The following is a 20,774-nucleotide window of genomic DNA, read 5'->3' on the forward strand; positions in this document are numbered from 1 at the left end:
CCATATTTCCATCTAAATGCGCTTGGCAGCGTGTTGGCACAATAATCCATTTTGCTGGGGCGCCACACTGTAAACCATAAACACTGCGTGCACACATTTCCTATATAAAATATACGTCTGGAGGCTGATCATTTTCTCACCGCTTCCTCCACCCACTTAACTTAAGTTATGTTACTAGTGTGTGCAGCACCAAACCAGAGTGACTTCCGATTAGATGATTAGATTAGATGGATATGATTAGATTAGATGGATATCGTCTGTCTTTGATGTGATCTGAAACAGCAATCTGCTAAATAACATTAATAATGGCGCTGAGGAAAAAAAAATACTGGAAATGCCAAATGATGCACACACCCAGAGTCAGTCCTCCAGAGCAGTTCTTCTGCTTCTTCTTGAGTCTCTTTTATTGTCTCTGGGAATGTGAAAACAACATTACACTAACTGCGGAGTCCTTTGCTCCACATTACGGATCAGCAGATGGCAGCTCTTGTTAAATGACAGACGCTTCCACTTAATTAGAAAGGGATCATTGCTTGATGATGTCTCATTAAACATGTTGGGCTCCCGGCAGTAAAGTGTAACATTTGCACAGGAAACATCAGCTAATAGAAGTTGTGTTGCAATAATTCATCATTATGCGCTGCAATTTGTCTGATAACTTTTCTAATTAAACCCAATTTTAATCTGGATTGGGAAGCACTTATTTGTCCAGTTTATTGTAATCCAACAAACTGTATTATATACATGACTTGCTGCAAGAGTCATTTTTTATTTATGAAAACATATGGATATTGTGGATAGCTAATCACCTACTTCATCTTCAATGACAACGCATGCACATTCCCTCCTCAGCAAACAGACTGGTTAGCTATAACCGAGTATTTTGAACCAGAGAAACGTCTCACCTCCATCTGGTCTTGGAGAGAACTGTTCTGGGATATGTCAGCGTTCATCATTTCTCCAATAAATCACTCTTAAGCATCTGCTGCCCATCAGGGGGGCCTGACAAAATCAAGTCTAGCAGTCTCATCTGTGAGTCCTCCTTCATACAGCGACTTGTCCCCCCGGTGCATGTGCAGGGTGATGCTGGACGCACACACTGTGACGGAGGTTGAATATAAAATGGACTCAGGGGACGTTTGGGTAAAGGTAAACAAAGACAACACTGCAGGAGCATCAAGTAGAACTAATACAACATAAAACATGCATTTTGTGTATGTGGTGGGTTCTGTTTGGATGAAAAGGTAGAGACTGATGAACAATTAATCAGACACCTACATCTGCACTACTAACACTACTCTGGCTGCTTTAATATTTTTTTTAATATTTATCTTGTTTATTGTTTATAATATGACGTAAGTGTCTGCACCCATGGCCAATTAAGCTGATTCTGATGAGAAGCATTTTGTCATTTGACATGCATAAGACTGCTTTTACCTCTTAATACATTTATGCTTTAATGCCTCGAAAAAGGCTGAATTAGTGTTGTGAAATTCCCTTTTTTCAAATTATTTAATCACTGTACAGCTCTTTGTATTTATAATAATATTTTATGTTGAAAAGTTTCCAGTTTCATATTTAAGATTTGTTTCTTTGCCTCGTCTCTTATTTATTGTGGACAAAATATTAAGGCAACCCGACTTGGAAGTAAACCGAATGATGATGCCTGAACAAGTACAACTTCATGTATTCAATGGGAAGAAAGACATACAAAGAGCTTTGTGCGACAGTTGAGATCAAATATTCAGAGGTGCCTTTTTCTGTCGTTCTGCTCGAGTCCCGCAGCCGTCCTCAGAGAGCAGAACGGTTTGGACTGATGTGATCCGCTCAGCCAAAATACTGTGACCTTCTGAAATCCTAAATGGAAACACTACTCATGCTCAGCTCGAGGCTGCAGGTCACTGAGAGGCTAATGGAGGTGAAGTCCTGAGAGGAGCCGTGCTGCCTCGTCTTCAGCTGCACACCGACACTGAGAAATTGAAACGTATAGCAAAGTGACTCGGCCAGCTCAATGCGAGACAAACATGAATGTAAATGGTAGACTTAGTGAAGACTTTCCTCGGATCTTTGTGCCGATTAGTGGGAGAGCTGTTTTGTGGAGGAATCCCACGTGTGAACTGTTGCAGTGCATTGTTAGTGAGGGAATGATAACCAATAAACTGAAGTGCTCGTGCTGCAGAAAAACAACTAAAAACCCAAACTTCAAAGATTTCTATGTTTCGTTCTCTTCAGGTGGAGGCTTACAGCAGGTTTCATGAGCCTTAAAGGAACAGGTCGGCATTTCGCTAACTGTGTCATTTGCCAGTTTTATTTGGAAAATGTCATGCTATTCCTTTGAGAAAAGAAAAATCCTTAAAAATTGTCCTTTTTCAAGGGTGATTTACAATAAAAAGGTACTGCCGGAAGATGTGACCAGTGAATTTCCTTCAGAAACAGACAAAAAAATAATTCTAGAAAACTGGCAAGGTCAAGATAAAGGTTGCAACTACTGCGCGTCCTCTGAAAACATTGACAGCCTTCAAAGTCACAAACGCTTCTCTGCATATAGTGTACACCCTCAAAACAATGATGCGTATTATTAGTTGTCTGGGAAACTAAGATGCTATTGTGAAGGAAAAAGTTAATTGTGCGAATTAAAACACTCAAGATGATTGACTTTGAACGACCACTCAGCCCAGACAATACTATTCTAAAAATAGATTTCAAGGCCACTGAAAAGCATTTAACAGATGCACTCTGGGAACACTGATAGCCCTTGCACCGATGCGTCCTGGGTGGCTGCCCTTGAAGCAGGTTTGTGTTCTTTTTCTCAGATTTAATGAATTGAGAGAAGGACATTTGAGTAACATTGTGCAGACGTAGCGTGTGAATTATCAAAGGAATATGTGAATTCAATGATCTGCTTATCTAAAGGTATTGAAAAGATTCATATTTCACGTCTCCTTAAGCATCAGTCACACACACCCACACACATTTTTTCCTATTTTTATTCAGTGATAAATAATTTCCTATGATCATAGGCTTTATGTGAAGACATCCGATCAAGGCAAGAGACAAATTAGAGGGCACACGTTGCCGCCATTAGAAAATAATAGAAACGAAAACAATGAGGTAAGAAGTTCTCTTTTTTATACATTTGTGGTGCTTCTATTTCTGTTACCTATACTGTTGAATGCAAAGTGCTTCCTAATACAGCCTGCATTGTGTGTGTGTCTGTACATTATTAAACAAAAACAGGTCATGGCACAATACTGAACACAGGGAGGGCGCTGCAGAGTTAGCGGTCTTTAGACCGAGAGGAAGAAAAGCTAAGCAGGAAACAGAAATACAAAACAAAACTCTTAGGACTGAGCTCCGTGATTGATTCAACACACACGCACGCACGCACGCACACGCACACACACACACACACACTTTAAGAGATGCGAGTGTCAGTAGGACGGATGCTTTTTAAATTGGGATCAATGTAAAGAACAAGCGTATGTGTTTTTGGACATATAATATGTGGAGGAACGATCAAAACAAAATGAATCTACAACTATATTGATGATGGATTGTAAATCTGTGGGTTATGAACTGGTTCTGTGAAAATTGAGAGCAATTCAGTTGAGGGATGGCCATGTTCAGGCCAACTGTAAAATTAATTAGTTTAGAAATAAATCTAGTGGTTTGACGGAGATGTTATTACAAACATAAATAAATATTACAGATGAATTATGACCTGTTTACACAAGATCTAAGCAGCTTATAATACATCATTAAAACTACTCCGGACAAGATTTGTTTTAATCCAGAACAAACACAAATTGAACTTCTTATAATTTAAATTGTGTGTTTTTGAAAGGGAAGAAATCACTATAAATTAATATAACAAAGTAAAGTGATAACAATTATAATTTTTGGTGGTTTAAACCGACTTTAGAACGGTTGAAAGGATTTTCGTGGACGGTGGCAAAAGCAATAGTCTGGGGCCTTGTGGACGAGCTGTGTAATGTACCTGCCAGTATAGATCTCCAATGATCATCCATTTGTATCGGTGACAAGAAAAATGTGATCAGGGATCTCTAAAAGTTGTATTTGCTCCCGTTCTCCCTGTGCCATTATTCCTGCAGTGCCGATCCAATCAGTGACTCTGATTCTGTTTGGGTTTTCAAAGTTAAAAGGTTGAAATACAACATTTTGTTGGTTGCAGCTCTAAAATGTGAATCCACACAGTACAGACTGACGGTGCGGTGGCTTTGCACATGTGTGTGTGTGTGTAAAAGTGTGAGAGAAAGCGTGAGTGTGTGCGTGTGCGTCATTCACAGGCCTCAAGAGCAGCACACTGAGGCTCAGCCTCATGCACAGACCTGACCTGCAGTCCCTCTGTCTCCACTGTTGCACTAAACAAAAAAACTAACAAAAAGCTCCTGGCTCGCTGCTTTCTTTTCCAACATTAAAGGAGAATACCACCAATCTTCAGCATTCACGCGTTAATGTAACTTCAGCTTCCACTTATAAAAAGTTAATACTGTCTGCTATAACTACTGATATAGATAACACCTTGGAACAGGCCACTGTGTTTATTACTACAGATGCAAAGAGGTGTGTGTATGTCCGTGTGATTGTTCTCTAAAGTCATAGTCTTCTACTTATTGGCAAAAGATGTGGATTACTGTTATGTGTTTAGCTTAGCAAAAATAATACTGACAAGTACTGTGTTGCAATCCGTATAAATAACATAAAGTGAGGTCTTACATTGAGTGGCATTCTCCTTTATGGTACTCTACCTCCTGTTCTGCTGCCAAAAGGAGGTCGCCCCTCATTGCTACCTGCTCCTGAGCTGTAGCTGGTCGGACACTAAAAGGCGTCACACCGGCACCTTTCTCTCGTCCACAGCAGCCGTAAGTAGGCCCAGATAGCTGTGCTCGTAGCTGCCCACCCGAGCCACACACATACACACAGACACACATCACACACACACCTGGGGCCGCATGAAGTGACAGGCAAGGATAAATCCTGCTTTAAAGCCAAGGCAGAAAAACACCCAGTTCCCCTCAAGGATTCAGTTCAGTGACCCTCAATTACACTCAATCTACTTTAGTGAAAAGGTGGTGGGGGTAGGAAGGAAAAACAAAAAGGAAAACAGGAACACAAAATGTACAACAACAGAAAGAAAGAAAAAAACACACACACACAACTGAAAAAGCTAATAGAAGCCAAAAATAGCAACAGGAGCAGTCGTGACGACGCCGATGTGTGCCGAGGGCGGTGCAGCGGGCGGCTGGGGGTCGAGTTGAAGAGAGGCTGCACTGGTCCTCAAGAAATGTGCGCCAGCATTGTGGCCGCAGTTGCCATGACAGCAGCACGTTAAGCACCCTTTTCCAGAACAGAGGCGGCCATATTTTTAAATCAACACTGAAAGGGTGCTGCGACAGCCTCGGCAGCCCCCTCTCTCCCTTTCTCTCTCTCTCCTCCACCCCTCTGTGCCCAAGTCCCCACGAGTGTTTTGTTCGTTTTTCCTAATTTTTTTTAATTTTTTATCGTCAGGTACTCCGTGGCGCTGCGGTCCCTTAACACATAATCAAAAACTTCCCCGTTTCAGGCTCCTGGCCAGAGTTTGTTGCTTTTGATTTTCAGTCATTGCGTGTTTTTGATAATCCCATAAACATTTTCAGAGCCTCATGTGTCAGTCCAGAGGCGGGCATAGTCGAGTCCTCATCCCGGGAGGCAAACTTTGCCCGCAAACAGAAGTCCCACTATGGTGAAGAAGATGGAGAGGACGAACAGCACATACGAGGAGCCGACCACCGTGTTGTTGGGCAGCTTGTACGGCTGGCCTCCCACCTCGTTGATGTAGAAGCCTATGGGGAAGATGAGCGCCGCCATACAGAACAGGATCACTGGAGGGAAGGAGCGAGAGAGAAAATGTTAGTCTACTACGCCCACTTGAATGTGTAATATCTTGTGAGTCTGTACAGACAATTACTTTTACTCAATAGTTTCTCATTAAATATGCTCTTAAGGTGTTAAAGAAATACATTTAAAAATGGCACTCAAAAGGGTCATCATTGTTGTCTTTATTTTCCACACAAGATGCAGAAAAATAAACTTGTGCTCACTCAACTTAAGCAGAAAACACATGCTGCTCAAATTGGATTATATTTTGGCAAGTTAAGTAGCGGCGGACAACAAAGCCTTTCAAATGGCTTTGAAGGAGCAATTACACACGGCAGAGATCATAGAAAAGCACCATGATTGCTGTGACTGCCTCGTGTGTTTCATAGAAAGACGAGAGAATCGGTCGAACACACTGAGACAAACCGTTTCAGTGAAATGTCATTTATATAATTAATGTTTCAAAATGTTTTCCAAGATTACAAGTCGTATATTATCCATTATTCTGCCAAGTTTGCAGCAACAGAATAGCAGGCAACACATTTGAGTGCCAGTACATATTTTATTTTTCTACCAGACTGAAGAAATGACAGATGATCTCTTCATTATGAGAGGATTGTGGATAAAATTGATTTTGAATGGGTGTCCAGTAATTGTCCCGTTTGAAGCAAGACAACCTCATTTAAAATCCCAGACCTTTGTAACTACTTTAAGAACAAAAAATACAACCTTAGAAAGAAAGTGTTTCATTCAACGGTATGTGGCTCTCTTCCTATTTGCAGGAAGCTTTTCTCCAGTAAAATATTTTCCTGAGGATGCTTTGATTTCAGCTTTTAAGTAGGTAAAGTAAGGTTTTTGTGTGGCTTTGAGCAATTATTTGTGGGTAAAACTTTATCATAATCAAGTATCCTTGAGCTCAACACAGATTTGCATCATTTCCAACTCCACATGAATGCAGCCTCACTTTCAGTAAATGTTTCCCTACGAACCATACATAAGCTCTTTATAAAAGAGCCTCAGGCGAATTAACACCGTTTAAAATATCTCTACATGCTTGAAGTTTCAAATCAGATTCCATGCTTTCTTAACAGCCACATCTAGTTTTGCAACTTAGTAAAATCCTGAAATAGAATTTTCTAAATTTAAGAAAAAAACAAAAATGAAGCGCGAGGAGGAAAGACAAGTATGCGGATAATTCTGTTGTGTCTTTCTGTCGTTTTATTCTATGAATTCATCTTCCTTATTAAAATCTTTATCATCCACCATGCACCACATTGGTCTGAGATGTGGGTGTCTTATGCTTGCAGCTAATGAAGCCTTAGTTTCATCCCCATACCAAAGTGACATCACTTGAGGAGATTTACCCGTCTTTGGGCAGCTCCCCCTGGAGCCACAAAAGTTTTCTTTTCTCTTTTTAACATAACATAAATTAGCAAAACCTGAAAACACACTTTGAGGAGTATAATCAATGGAGTTCCCCTCTAACCAAAACTTTTTAATTGGCTTGTTAGAAGTACACATGTGCTTGACTTCACAGAGGAAAAGTACCCCTTTAAAAACCAACGAGCATGTTGCGATGATGTGCACAGCGTGTGCACAGCCAAGCATCGTGAAGTTATTACAGGGCCTTAAGTCCTGATATAAGGAAGTTGGCGTCTGTGATTGGATAACAAAGTTGTTACTAATGAGGATATCTCCCTTTTTCCCTTGAATATGTTATCACTGACGCTTTGGGTCCAGCCCCGAGTCCACTTATGTAACATGCAGTGACGTTACAACAGCAAAGCCAACTGTGTGACACCAATCAATGGCTTCGCAGAATGCACTAAAAATAACTCTTTAATGTTGCATTCAGTAGGATGTTTTGGAAAGGCCTTTCTCACTGGACTGCTTGTCTGCCTTTGGTCCCCTCAACAGTGTGTAATCTCTGTCGTGACAGCGCACGCAGCCATTTTTAGCTTTCACCTTTTCACTCTCTTTTCAATTAGCAAAGCTGTTCAGTACCTGAGGGATGACTTTTTGACGGTCTCAAAGATCTCATTGATGATACAGTTTTGTAATGTCATGCAGCTAGAGGAAGTTAGAGTAGTATTGGGCTTTATAAGACATTTTGTCAATATGGCAATCAACAGCTCCAATTTACCCGAGAGATTAAAAAATCTAATTAGGAATGGGTGATATGAATCAAATAAACAGACAGGGATACTGTCCGGCAATAAATACCTGTCAAATCAAAGTGTTTAATTCAATGTTTAAATCAGTTTAAAAATGAAATACTGCCATCAGTTCTACTCATGTATTTCTTACACTAACCACAATACTCTAGTAACACCAGAGATACTCATGGAATGCCAATTGTGGTACAAACGGTAAATCTCAGAATATACATCAGAATATCACCCACTCAGTTAATAGTATTCAGATAAAATAACAGAGTGAAGCAAGTAGAATCATGAATATCACAAATAAACTGGTTTATAGTGTTCTGGTCAACAAATTCTCTGACATGTAAACCATTACATATCAAACAACAATCCTTGAGCCAATCAAATTCATGTTGTGCGGTCAAACATCAGTCTGCAAGCTTAAATTAACAATATCTGGTAAAGCTTCATCACAAAGCAAACACAAACTAATATTTACATCTGTCATTTTGCCTTCTTATTGTCCTGCCAATGTGTTTCCCTATAAAGTGTGTGTGTCTGTGTGTGTGTGCGCGCGTGTGAGTGTGTGTGTGTGGGGGGGGGGCTAAAGTGGAGCCAGAAATTCACAGCTCAGCATTATTCCTGCAAGCTTCACCAGAGAGTTAATTGGAGTGCACTTCACGGTCCGCTGCTTCTCTAAAGTGTTTGAACCGATGACACGCGGCACCTTGCTCACCGTCTGCAAGAGAGAGTATCGTCTTAGCCAATATGAGTAAGAGTTACTAATGCATGGAAGAGAAATGACCAGAAACTAATAGTCTATTGATTGATTTGTTAGAAAGAAAATAAACCTTTCAAATATTTTGATAAGGTTTTTCATGCAAACATATTAAACTCAGCTTCTCAATACTGAGGATTTGCTGGTTTTCTTTGTCTTAGATGATAAAAAAAAAAGGCATATTTTGCATGTTTATGTTTAAAGAACCCCAAAATAATTTCCCTTACAGTAACCAATTACATTTAAGACACAAAGGAAAGTATAAAAATGAGACCAGAATCAACAGATAGTGTAATAAAGTGACTGTGCAGGTGGTTTACAAACTTAAAGAAGTGGATTTAGTGTTAAGTCACTCTTTAAAATAAAGTTTATGGCCCGACTATAAAAGGTATTTGGGACTGTAGAGGGTGAGAAAAATATTTGTAATTGGTAATTTCATCATTAACAACCATATTTTCTGAAGTTACTAATATTTATCATAGCCCCACACACCTGGGGAAAACACTGCTGGTGTGTGTGTGTATATGTGTGTGTGTGTGTGTGTGTGTGTGTGTGTGTGTGTGTGTGTGTGTGTGTGTGTGGCGACACAGAGGTGGGTCTGTGCTGGTCATACAAAGCCGTCCATTCAGGTGCCGGAAGCCTGGAGCCAGTTACACCACAGTCTGCCCACCTTCTCTCAACCTTCACCTGGTTGACCCGACTGCGCCCCCGCCTCCGGCTCCTAAATACAACCGGCTTCACTTTATTCTGCACCTACTCCACGTCCATTTCTGTCTTTACGTTGGCTCTTGATCTATGCAAACATGATTATTCATGCAACCCACCTTCTTTACTCAACTCTTCCTAAACCCACGGGCATTTCCCTCACTTAACCTCTCACTCTCTTCGGCCGACAGCTACATGTTCAGTAACATCAGTGAGGAAAAAAACTCATTTAAAATACCAATTTTACCTTTTCGTTCCTCTCCTACATGTCAAACAGGCTCTTTAAATACAAGAGGAAACGAGGAAGACGATCAATCCCCAAAGTGTCAGCTAATGCGAGTTGATTTACCATATTTTCTTTCTCTTTATAGACCCATCTCAACATGTCAAGCTCTGCCTTTCCCCCTCTCTGATAATCATCATACTTTAATCCCCGTACAAAGAATAACAATATACCTCTTGTCTAAAATGGCTAACGGACAGTTAACGAGGGAAAAACGGTGACAATTGCTATCCGTTTCCACGGCAACTGCTTTACTCCCGTCAAGTGTGATGGATAAACAATGATTTAACGGCGTCCAATTTAGCTTGTGACACAGATTTGTGCTTACCGGACAGACAGACCAGTCTGTGGAGCGAGCGATGATTCACCGGGACGTGATTAGGAAGCATTATAAAACCTAATTATGAATCTGCATTAAGCCTGGCACAACAAAAAAAAAAGACTTGCAATGGGTGTTTGTTCAAATCTGCAGAACAAAAAAGCCAGTGTCCTGAAAAATGCCCCTAGTTTGAAACAATAATGCAGATCATTGTGTCTTTATAGGCTGCCGCTCCATGTGTACGAGTGCGCTCGAGGCAGTCCATTCTATTAGCAACCCGACCAATCGCGCTCTGCCCTCCCACACAGCCTTAAGAAACCAGCCTGGCTCGCCGCACATGGTGGATACCGAGTTATTGTTGAAGCTTACAGCGAAAACACTTGAGAAACGCTGCGGCACATAAGCCACCTCCTCGGGTACCAGAGGAGCTGCATTACTCAATAAATTAGCTTAAGGGAGCGAGAGTAGTCGTTAGGCATGCAAGAGAAACACTGCAAACACACACCCACCCACCCACAAACCGCTTCTCACGTCACTCTCCAAAACATAAACACACAAAAGGTCCTATGTAAAGTCTCGGAGGTTTTTGACATCCCACATCCCCCAAATCTAAATGGATAATGCATAACAGGGCCAATATTTCACATTAATTTAAACCTCATGACTTCTCCTTTGATTATTTCCAGCCAAAAAGTGAGTATGTTCATGAAAATACTTTGCAAAGATTGCTTTCTAAAAGGTTATGTCATGAAAGATGCAGGGAGACAGAGAAGAAGGTGAGAAAGGGGGGATGTGCTGATACACTGGTGAAGCAAAACTCTTTCATTCAAAATGAATGTCACTGTCCAGTTTGCTTACTGCCAGTGAAGGCGATCCAGCGGGCGTATTTGGTGGCTTCTCGGCGCCAGTGCGATGCCACGAGTAGTCCACAGGTGACGGTGAGGGAGATGATGCCCATGATGATGAAGAAAAGAGTGGTGACCCACTCCGGGGGCAGCCGAGGTGGAATACAGGTCCGGTCTCGTCCATGGATGGTCTGGCATTGCCGGACTAGACCGACTGTAAGGGCACCTGCAGAGAAAGGAATTAACCATTTCAATGAATCCGTTATAATTAATCATTCGCAGCATACAAAAACACTGATTATTAGTGTTTAAAACAACACTTCATTATCAGTAAACACAAGAGACGCAAGTATCCTGTTATCTCTACTCTATGGGACAAATGTCCAAATATGGAGAGGCGGTCAAGCAGCCCGCGACATACTGCTCCCACGTATCCTAAATGTAGGCCAACCTCTGAGCAAGCGCTCATAATATCATAGACTGGCATACATCTTTCAGGGTTACCGTTATCAAAAAATAAAAAAGGGAGAAAACCGGCGAGTGGAAAAAGATCAAATAGGAGAAGAAAAAAAGACTGAAGGTCTCATGCTGAACAGTGAGGCCTTGATCAACCACAAAATTCAGGGAGGACGAGAAATGAGAGAGAGACAGTCCTTTAATTTGTCGCCAGTTCCTCACTGGCTGCTCTCTCCACACCGGCGGGCCCAATTACGCCAACGAGTATCCAACACTGTTTCTTGCACTTTCAAGCTCTACAAGTGAAAGTGAGGATTAAATCAATCCTGCCAATTACCGAATCTATCCCACGCAGGTATGTGAAAGGGACGCTTAACACTGACACACATCTGTAAGAAGTTGCAATGATCACACGGACTTGCAGCAGCTTTCGAGACCCAGTAACCATAATCATCTCCTCTCTCGTCTTTGGCGAGGATATTATGCACATTGATGGCTTGCTGTACCCATCATTGATCAGACATGGAGTTGTGGTCTTATGCCTTCCTCTGAGTCATGAGCAGAGCTCTGCTAAAGTTAGAGTGTGAAGGCCAGTACTCGGAGCAGAAACATGCTCCACTGGTGCAGCCACTCTGGAGGGACGTCATTCAATTAGCGCACGTCCTCAAGGGGAGTTTCTACCCGCGTAAGCAGAACAGCGTCTCATCACTCAGGCCTCTGCTAATCACAGGCCTCAGCAAAAGAAAGGCGGACGATAAGTTATACGCTGTGAAGTGTTCATTTGGAAAACTTAGAGGGGTTTTAGTACACTTGGGTGATGTATAGTGGTCTTCCTTGATGGCAGAGGAGCTGCTATACCGTAATGCCTTGACACTTAGCAGTTAACATATGCACACACATAACAGTACACTGTGTTCAAAGAGACAACAGCACTGCATGAAAAGTGCAGCACTTGAATTAATTTCCAATAAAGCCACTAGGTTGGTACACAAGGAAAAGAAAAAGCAGGTTCCACCGCAAAATAAGATTTTGCAGTACATCAATGCGTCGTTATTCATCAAAGCATTGCATACGCTTCCAGTACTTACTTTGTAACACGAACGATATAATTCTGAAGGTTACGTGTTTATTGTCTCACCAGATGTTAAAGACTTCGTCACCGTGGTATCTTTCCAGGAGTTGTCAAATCCAGTTTGTGTCCTTTGCAAAGGTAACAGCAAAGGACAGCAACTTCAAAAACCTTTAAAATCACTGCTGTTCTTATAAAAGTGACCTTCCTGGATCATAATTCATTCTCACACGGGTATTTGGAGCTACTTTCCTCGGCAAACACAGCTCCTTACGTTTCTTTAAAGCAGAGCTTTTTCAGTCGGAATGCTCAATCCTAAAATGGCTTAAGCTATAAATGACACGCAGTCATAAGTAAATAAAAAAACTCTTGAAATCAGATAAACACATTTTTACCTTTAAGGTGGCATGTGGAGCTTTCTTGTGAACAAACAAAAAGTCATGTATGCATTCATTGGTACTCAGCCAAACTCAGTGTGTGTATTCTTGACTTTAATCCCTCCACATATTTGGAGCATAATCTAATAAAAGCAAAAACAAAATTGTGAGTGGTTAACACTTTTTCTACTGACCACAAAATAACCCATTTATTGAAAATACAATTCTTGGTGGGCAACATTATAAAGTCCCACAGTGGCTCGGCAGGTGGGTGGACGCGAGCATGAGACGAGCATGCAAGCGAGAATTTTAGAAAGTCAACATGTTACTTGCTCCACCTGGCACCTGAATCTCAATATTTCAAAACTCTACTATGACCATTTCTCTATTTACACAATGAATATATAATCCTGCTGATAACCATATTGAGTCTAAAGCACTTAAAGAAAAAACAGAATAGCAGAGTGTGTGAGAAGAATGCTCTTATTGCCCCGGGGGTGTGGTGGGTTCTGCAGCCGGTCCAGAGGAAATCCTGTCCCTTTTGTAACACCCGGTGAAAGAACTGCTTTTGCAGTCACAGCCCACACAAACAATTCAAACGGTTCAAAAGAAATGCTTTGGGAGTCTGTAGACGTTAAAGTATGCTCAATAAGGAACTGCAGAACTGAAGGCTTTACGTCAACTGTTACAGGCATTAAAACCTACCTAAATCGTACACACAGACACACACTTCATCACCGTCAAGGGAAAAATAAATAAGTATGTTCTCAGTCTTAAATTATTTCTATGGCAATTAAATTATCGCTGAGCAGAACACTTATGCAATAACTGTGCAAATTAAAGTGTGAAGGGGAAAATAGATGGAGGTCATGGCTTGTGACAAAAATGGCCCCTGGCTGTTGGGTAACGGCTGACTCAACCGCCTAGCCCTGAAGTCTCACAGAGTAACCTCGAGCAAATGAGGTACAGGGGGTGCGCGAAGTAAAGAAAGCAGCGACTGGTGCTGGGAATAGGGTAACATTAAGTAAAATGTTTAAAAGCTGCAGTTAATGGCTTTGGTTTATGACCATTTCCCCTGGATCCTCTGGCCTCCTGCTGTTTCACTAGCTCTCTGTGGAATTCCTGCCTTACAAGAGGCAGACACGCTATGGTGCCCGGACACAGGTAAACAAGTCAACAGCCAGGCGCATACGCAGAAAGTTCTGGTTAATGTCTGACTGATAGTCAAACAGCAACAGTCTGTTCATGATAAGTACTTCTCATTCATACATGGGAGACTCCACTTCAGCTACAGTTTACTGTGCAAGAAGAACATGCATGAGGATAACAGTTTCATATTTTAGGAAGTATGTTTTTTTGACCGGAGATTATAGACAGAATATTTTTTATACATATTTACTGTGATGTCAACTATTTGGTTATGGTTTTAAAGCCTTGAATTTTGGCTGTTGCCATTTTGGCTGTCGCCATGTTGGTTACAAGGATTTTAAATACGACAGAGTACAAGTACAAGTAAAATTAAATGCTGAATTATTAATAATTTGGAGGGGACCAAAATGTTTCTATTAAATTTCAATAACTGGTTAAAGTAGTAAGACATAAACCAGGACAACACAGACCAAGAACGCTGTGGTAGCGACTTGTCAATCACCCCATTTGGCCACGCCCTAAAGCATACATCCCTTCATCATTTGTTTGGCTCTAAATGGGACGATAATGAACTAAATGAAGTTCAAATTGTGTTGATAAAGACTTGACACTAGCTAGTGAGCCATAAACTCAAAATGTTTATCGAGTAGGGACGCACCAATAACACCTTTCCCAGACTAGTGACAAGAACAAATGCTTACATTTGAGTATTTGTCGAGACCGGGTATTTTTATGAGTACTTAATAATACCATATCAGTTCTAACAATGATTTTGACATGTCTATTTTTTTAATTTAGAAAATGGGGAAAGACTGAAGTGATGCACAATGCAAGCACCATTGTGGCTGCTAACTCTCGTTGGCGAGAGAACTGGAGTCTGTTCTTATGGATTCAACCTGCTTATGCATCGGGTTATTGTTGAAGCTGGGCGACTTATTAGGCTCCACCGGCGGGAGGTTAACTTCATGTTGCAGTACTGGTATCGGGCGAGGTTTTATTGGGAGTAGTTCTACGAGTACATGAGCACAGTATCGAACCAGATGCTGGTATCGGTATTGATGCATCCCTTTGAGGCAACAAATTAATCAAGAAGTAAGTTCCTTCTCTCATAGACTTCTATACAATCTGACTTCTTTTTGCCCCCCTGATGGCCATTAAAGAGAATGGCCTTCACTTTCCAGACCCAGCGGTTGCTGCGTGGTGCCAACCAGGAGAAACAGCTAGCCTGACTCTTCCCACAAGGGAACAAAATCCCCAACCAAGGTAGACAGATATTAAGCGAAGAGATCATAGACAGACTGTGAGAATGGAGTTTGCAGACTGGTAGCGTCTCTACAAAAATGACCAAAAAAGACTAAATCAGTATTTAAATTGCTAGATTGTTTAACATTAGTGGCAATGACAACAAAGGTGAGCTCTGACCTACAAAATGCTTAAACTTATCTGTTGCACATGCATTAATGAAGAATTCAATGGGAGGAGGCCAGTGTGACCACATGCGAAGCCTGCCAAAAATGGTCAAAATGGATTATCTTTAGTAAACAAAGGAATCTGTTTTGGTGAGAAAATAATGGGCCAATTCTCCATTTTGAGGCCCTGCATATTTTCACACCCCCATCGGTTAGCCTGCAGTGAGCTTTGTGCTCACAATGATCAAAATACTCCTCTCACCATGTCTCGGTCCAAATGAGAGGAAATGAGGTCTGTGTCTGCACATCTTCAGCATGATGATGCTGTCATTAGTGGAGTAAAGGAGGGGGGCTGCTGCTGCTGTTTTAGAAGCTCTAAAGGGATGAGTCAAACAGGCCTCTGAACTGTGGTGGGCGGCATACAGGCAAGCTAAAGCTGCCAACAGCTGCGTCTTCTGTCGCTGCTGGAGGCTTTTACAGCGCCCACTTGCATTGCAAGGAGCACAGCTGATGTGTACGGTCCAAAGTTGCATAAGAAACACGGTAGACAAACCCACGAGAGTATTGTACTATCTGGACCTCAGCACTAAATGATGAATCTAGTCTCGTCTAATCTACAACCCCCAACTATGTGAGAGCAAAATAAGTAATTCGGCAGTGGTTGAAATGCTTCCACCACAACAGGTCTTATTGTAATACGTGGGCCACTTGCAGGGAGTGAGTTTTAGGCTCACAATAAACGCTCCAGTGCTCATTTTAAAATTACAATTTTCTAAACATCGTCATGTTTACATCTGCAGTGCTGGTGTTTTTGTCCTTTCCTGTTCGTGGCACAGGCTGGACTGAACTGCAGGTCTGAACAGCTGACTCTGCATCTCCGCAACTAGACGATATTGGTTTGGCCTGGTTTCAGTTGCTCTTCATCAATGACACTGTGTGTCCTCGTGCTTTGAAAAGGGATACCTTCGATCACACATTTCAATATTCTCCAACTTTAATTTTTGACGTCAGACAAATCTACAGTAGCAGTGAGCACCAATTCAATTTTAACCAGAGTTAATTTGCCATGCATGATGTAAATTTGTATTGTTTTGACTACAATGCTTGAGTTTTTTGAGCAAAAGTAATAGTCTGGGACTGACACCACCAGTAATGTAGCTCCCTAATAAGTGTGTTTATTATCACATGAGTAATACCGGACAGCATTCACTACAGGAAAATACACATTTTCTGCTGTGAGGGGGAATGTCTTTGGTGTTGCGATTATTCGTAATCAATGATGAAAAATAGTAAAAATGCATTTTGTCATATTAATAAAAAACGCTTGCTTAAAAAGAGAAACAGTGTGGCATTTTTCTATCACAATTATCCCCTAGTGATCTCCAGCAACAGAAAAACACCAGCATACAGTAAAACCCTTTGCAAAGTAGATTCACGGTAATGCTAATTTGGAATAGTTCTTGTTATTAGTTTATTCAAACATATATTCTTAAAATAAACGTTAACTGGCCAATGACCTACAGGTTTGAGAATTTCTAGGAAACCTACATTTTCTTACAAAAACAGCAGCGGCGTGTCACATCTCGACCTAACGGTGTGTTTCCATGCACAAGTTTCATGGTGTGTTTACTTTTAAAAACAAAAAAAGCTTTGCTAAAACCAGCAGAGTCAGCAGTGATGCTCACTGCCCAGGAGGACATGTCTGTTTCTCCACGCTCTGAGCACAAAGACTACTCTTTGGACTATTAAGGTCCAAAGAGGGCAGGTCGTGAAGCACTGAGCCCCTCTGACAAGACAACAACACAGCTGGGTCAGCTGATGGAGATAACACAATGTGTGGAGTCACTAGGGGCTCCTACTTCACAACAACTTCAAGCAATTCACTCGTCTGTGTAACGGCGTGGCCCAAACAGCTCAACTCTGAAGTAACACAATTGCAAACACTGCAAGACATGCTTCTCTTAATCCCATTTAGTGTCATGTTACCTGTAACTGAGGACTCACAAAATACTGTTTAATAGAGCTTCAAAGAGAAACTGTAAAATTATGTAATATGCCATCTTAAAAGACAAGACAAAAGAGGAACCACGGTTGCAAGAAATTTGAAAGAATAAGGCAACATGCAGATGGAATGGAAGCTAATTTTTAGCTGAAAATTTAAAACCTTTTTCAAAATATGTTTGTCATTTTGCCAACTTATGTACCCAAGGAACACACACTGTATTGGTGAGTGAATATGTCAAGGGGAGATCATTTAACCATGGATAAAGATACAAAATGGTACAATAACATCAAAGCTCAAAGAAAGAAGTTTTGTTTCTTAGCATATATTTCAGGGCAGGCAACCGCGAAATAAATATATAATCATTAAATAGATGGTTTATGACAACAAAGCTCGAAGCCGTTATATCTATTTGAAGTGTTTTTGTACACTATTTGTCAAATTCTAACCTCTACTATAAAGACATTTCATCGTTTATTCGTTTTTTTTTAAATTTTATTTAATATCAGTTTACAGCAGCCTCCACTTGACCACACAGTCAATAAAACACATTTATTTCTGCTTGCAGCAGATTATCACTTGTTATATTATTATATTTTATAAACAGATAAAATCTATTTGAAAGTCTTTTTAAAATGTGTTTCTTTTGCATATTGTGTCCATCCTTTTGATGTTTTATGTCAAATGCTTTGAACTACTTAACTGAAACATAAATAAACTTGCCTTGACCTACAACTACATTATAATGAATCATAAATAATAAAATGTACTATTCATTTGATGATTTGGTTACAGAAAAGCGGTACCACAATAACAAACCACAATTGTGTGTGAGGGCACACTCAACCCATAAAGATATAACATCTTTAAACACTCAAAGCTCTGTCACAAATAACTCCATAAACAGATAATACTGAATTCCTAGTTCATGTGCAGCTATATAAAGACAATATGCATTCATTTGAACTTTGACTAGATAATCTAAGTAAAATATCCTAATAAAAATGTGTTACTCCAATGCCAAACCAAGATGGACTGACCATGTAACCTTCAGCCCAGTGTGAAAATGTACAAAATTCTCCTTTACAAGCAAACTAACTGCCTTTCTAGACCAAAGAACATGACATAATATTTACTGGATTAAAAACCTGTACTAGTTTACGATCATAATATAATCCAAAACAGAGGCTGGTGCATTCTCAAAATGATGGGGGGAAAAAAAGTGTGACCGAGTTGTAGTCCAGCCTACGTCGCTCATAAAATCATAAAAGAGAAGTTACATCACAATCATCAAAGAGGGCCATGAAAGAAAAGTAGTCTCGCTGAAGGGAAGTGAGAACAGTGACAGCAAGGTGGAAGTCGGTCACTGTTTGAAACCCCCTCTACAATACCCTCACTCAGCACAATGCAGTTTCAATGGAGCAAAGTATCAACTTACTGTCCGCAGGTCGTGAGAAATTACCCACAAATCTTTGGCTGTAGTACACTAACTTCAGATGGGAACTCTCCAATACGAGCCAATAGGGATGGTGGCTTCATGTTATTTGCATCCTATTATTACAATTTTTTGTACAGATGGCGTATTCTGTGTAGAGATAATACAGCCTGGGTGTGAGTTGGTGGACGATGGAACCTCCCTGACCCAGTTACTAAGCTGTCATCCTGCCGAGGGAACAAAGAGGAGCAGCTGTCTATCAATAGCCTGAATGTGTTCTCGGGACTGACACAAATAAAGCGAGGACTGGCAGCACGTGCTTCTGTCCAAAATCAGCAGGGACTCCACAAATGAGCACCTGCCTTGGATCCTCAAGTGAGCGCTGATTGAATTGATCACATGGAGGTCACTTCAAATGTCAAGTCACCAGAGAGATACAGGAGCGGTATAACTTTTAGTGCTTAAGCTGCTGAATCAATTCGTCAGTTGATAGTGGGGAAAAGGCTGTTGCGTTTCCCCAGTCTATGACATTTCCTGAGAGCACATTGGTCAAATAATTTATTGTTTCACCAGGGTTCAAAACTCAAAATAGTTTGACAAAAATAAAACCTAGAAAAGCAGCAAATCCTCCATCGAAAAATCTATTACAAGCAAGAGTTTAGCATTTTAGTCTTGATGAATTAATTAGTCGATCCATCACTTATCTGCAGTGAATTTTCTGATACTTGATTAATCCAAATTTCAGAAAAAGGTCAAACGTTCTCTGGTTTCAGCTGCTTCGCCTTTTTAAATATCACTGGTGATATTCTTTGGTTTGCTTACACAGGTGACAAGAAGACATCACCAAGAAACCCTGATTGTCATTTCTACTACTTTCTAACCGTGTTATAAACTAAAGATGCATGTATTTTATCAAGAGTCGAGCAAATAATAATCAGTTGCTGCCTTCAAAGCAATAGAGGTCCGTGGCGGTGATCAACCAGGTATTAAGGTATGACATTGTAATTATTGGTATATTTCTAGTATGCACAGAACAAACTGCTGTTGCGGACACGAGATGCTGCTGCAGATGAAACCCTCCCCACAATGGAGCACATCTTTGTTGTGGAGATTACCTGACTGCCCCTGCGGGCTGATGGACACTTGGGTAAAACCAAAACCACTCAACACATTACAGTAGTTCTGAATTGTGTCCTGCTTAGTTTACCTGCTGATTCGCCAGTGTTGATCCAGTCTGGGTTTGCAATGCTGGCTATTGCAAAGATATCTGCAGCCAGAAACAGGCACCCTGAAATGATCGTTAGTTTATCCATCCCGCCGACTGATGAAGCGGCGGGATGACGTGGGAAAATGTGGCGGTCGTCGTCCAAAGTGTGACCCCCCGAGTGTGGCAAAAGACGCAGGGCGGGCTGGTAGCAGTCTCACCTCGCCCCCTTCAACAGGAGCCCACTGTTGTGGTTCTGCTATGCATTTTGCAGCGACGTTAGCTCCTTCGCGTCCAGCAAGCGAGAGCCTCCAGCTACAAACGACTCAAACACGAAGCGCAAAAGCATCACATCTCAAACGCTCCCCCCCACCCACCACCCCCTCCTCCCCACTCGTGGTCCGGCAAGGTAAACCAACAGCTCACTCGGCTCCGGGGCCCCTGAACCGCTCGTGTCGTCTTTCAGATCCGTGTTTAGCAGCAGCAGCATCGGGCACAGCTGCGGCTAGCGGACAGGCTAGCTAGCTAGTTCCCAGATTCGAGCTCGGTGTGCCGAGCTGCGGCCCAGAGGCGGCGCGACGGCCGAGACCGCAACATGTCACAATGTCATACAATGCGCAGGAGGAAGCCGGGCCAGTTCCCCTCACGTCGTGGTATCCGTGTTTTCTATGAGGAGGTCTAACGTTAGCCGTCGGGAGAATGAGAACCCATCACTGTTCTCC

General features: G+C 41.4%; 1 protein-coding gene across 1 annotated transcript; it reads right to left on the reverse strand.

The window, feature by feature from the left end:
* Positions 1 to 2,985: 2,985 nt before the first annotated feature.
* mosmoa (modulator of smoothened a) lies at positions 2,986 to 20,403 on the reverse strand. The gene is made up of 3 exons (XM_068579518.1): positions 20,056 to 20,403; positions 10,965 to 11,177; positions 2,986 to 5,882 (listed from the first exon to the last, which is right to left on the reverse strand). The coding sequence occupies exons 1-3, from the start codon at positions 20,159 to 20,161 to the stop codon at positions 5,698 to 5,700; spliced, it is 504 nt and encodes a 167-aa protein (XP_068435619.1). The 5' UTR covers positions 20,162 to 20,403; the 3' UTR covers positions 2,986 to 5,697.
* Positions 20,404 to 20,774: the final 371 nt, after the last annotated feature.

This window comes from Clinocottus analis, unplaced genomic scaffold (genome assembly GCF_023055335.1).
Source record: "Clinocottus analis isolate CAN_PGR_092001 unplaced genomic scaffold, fCliAna1.0.p SCAF_16, whole genome shotgun sequence".
NCBI classification, from domain to species: domain Eukaryota; kingdom Metazoa; phylum Chordata; class Actinopteri; order Perciformes; family Cottidae; genus Clinocottus; species Clinocottus analis.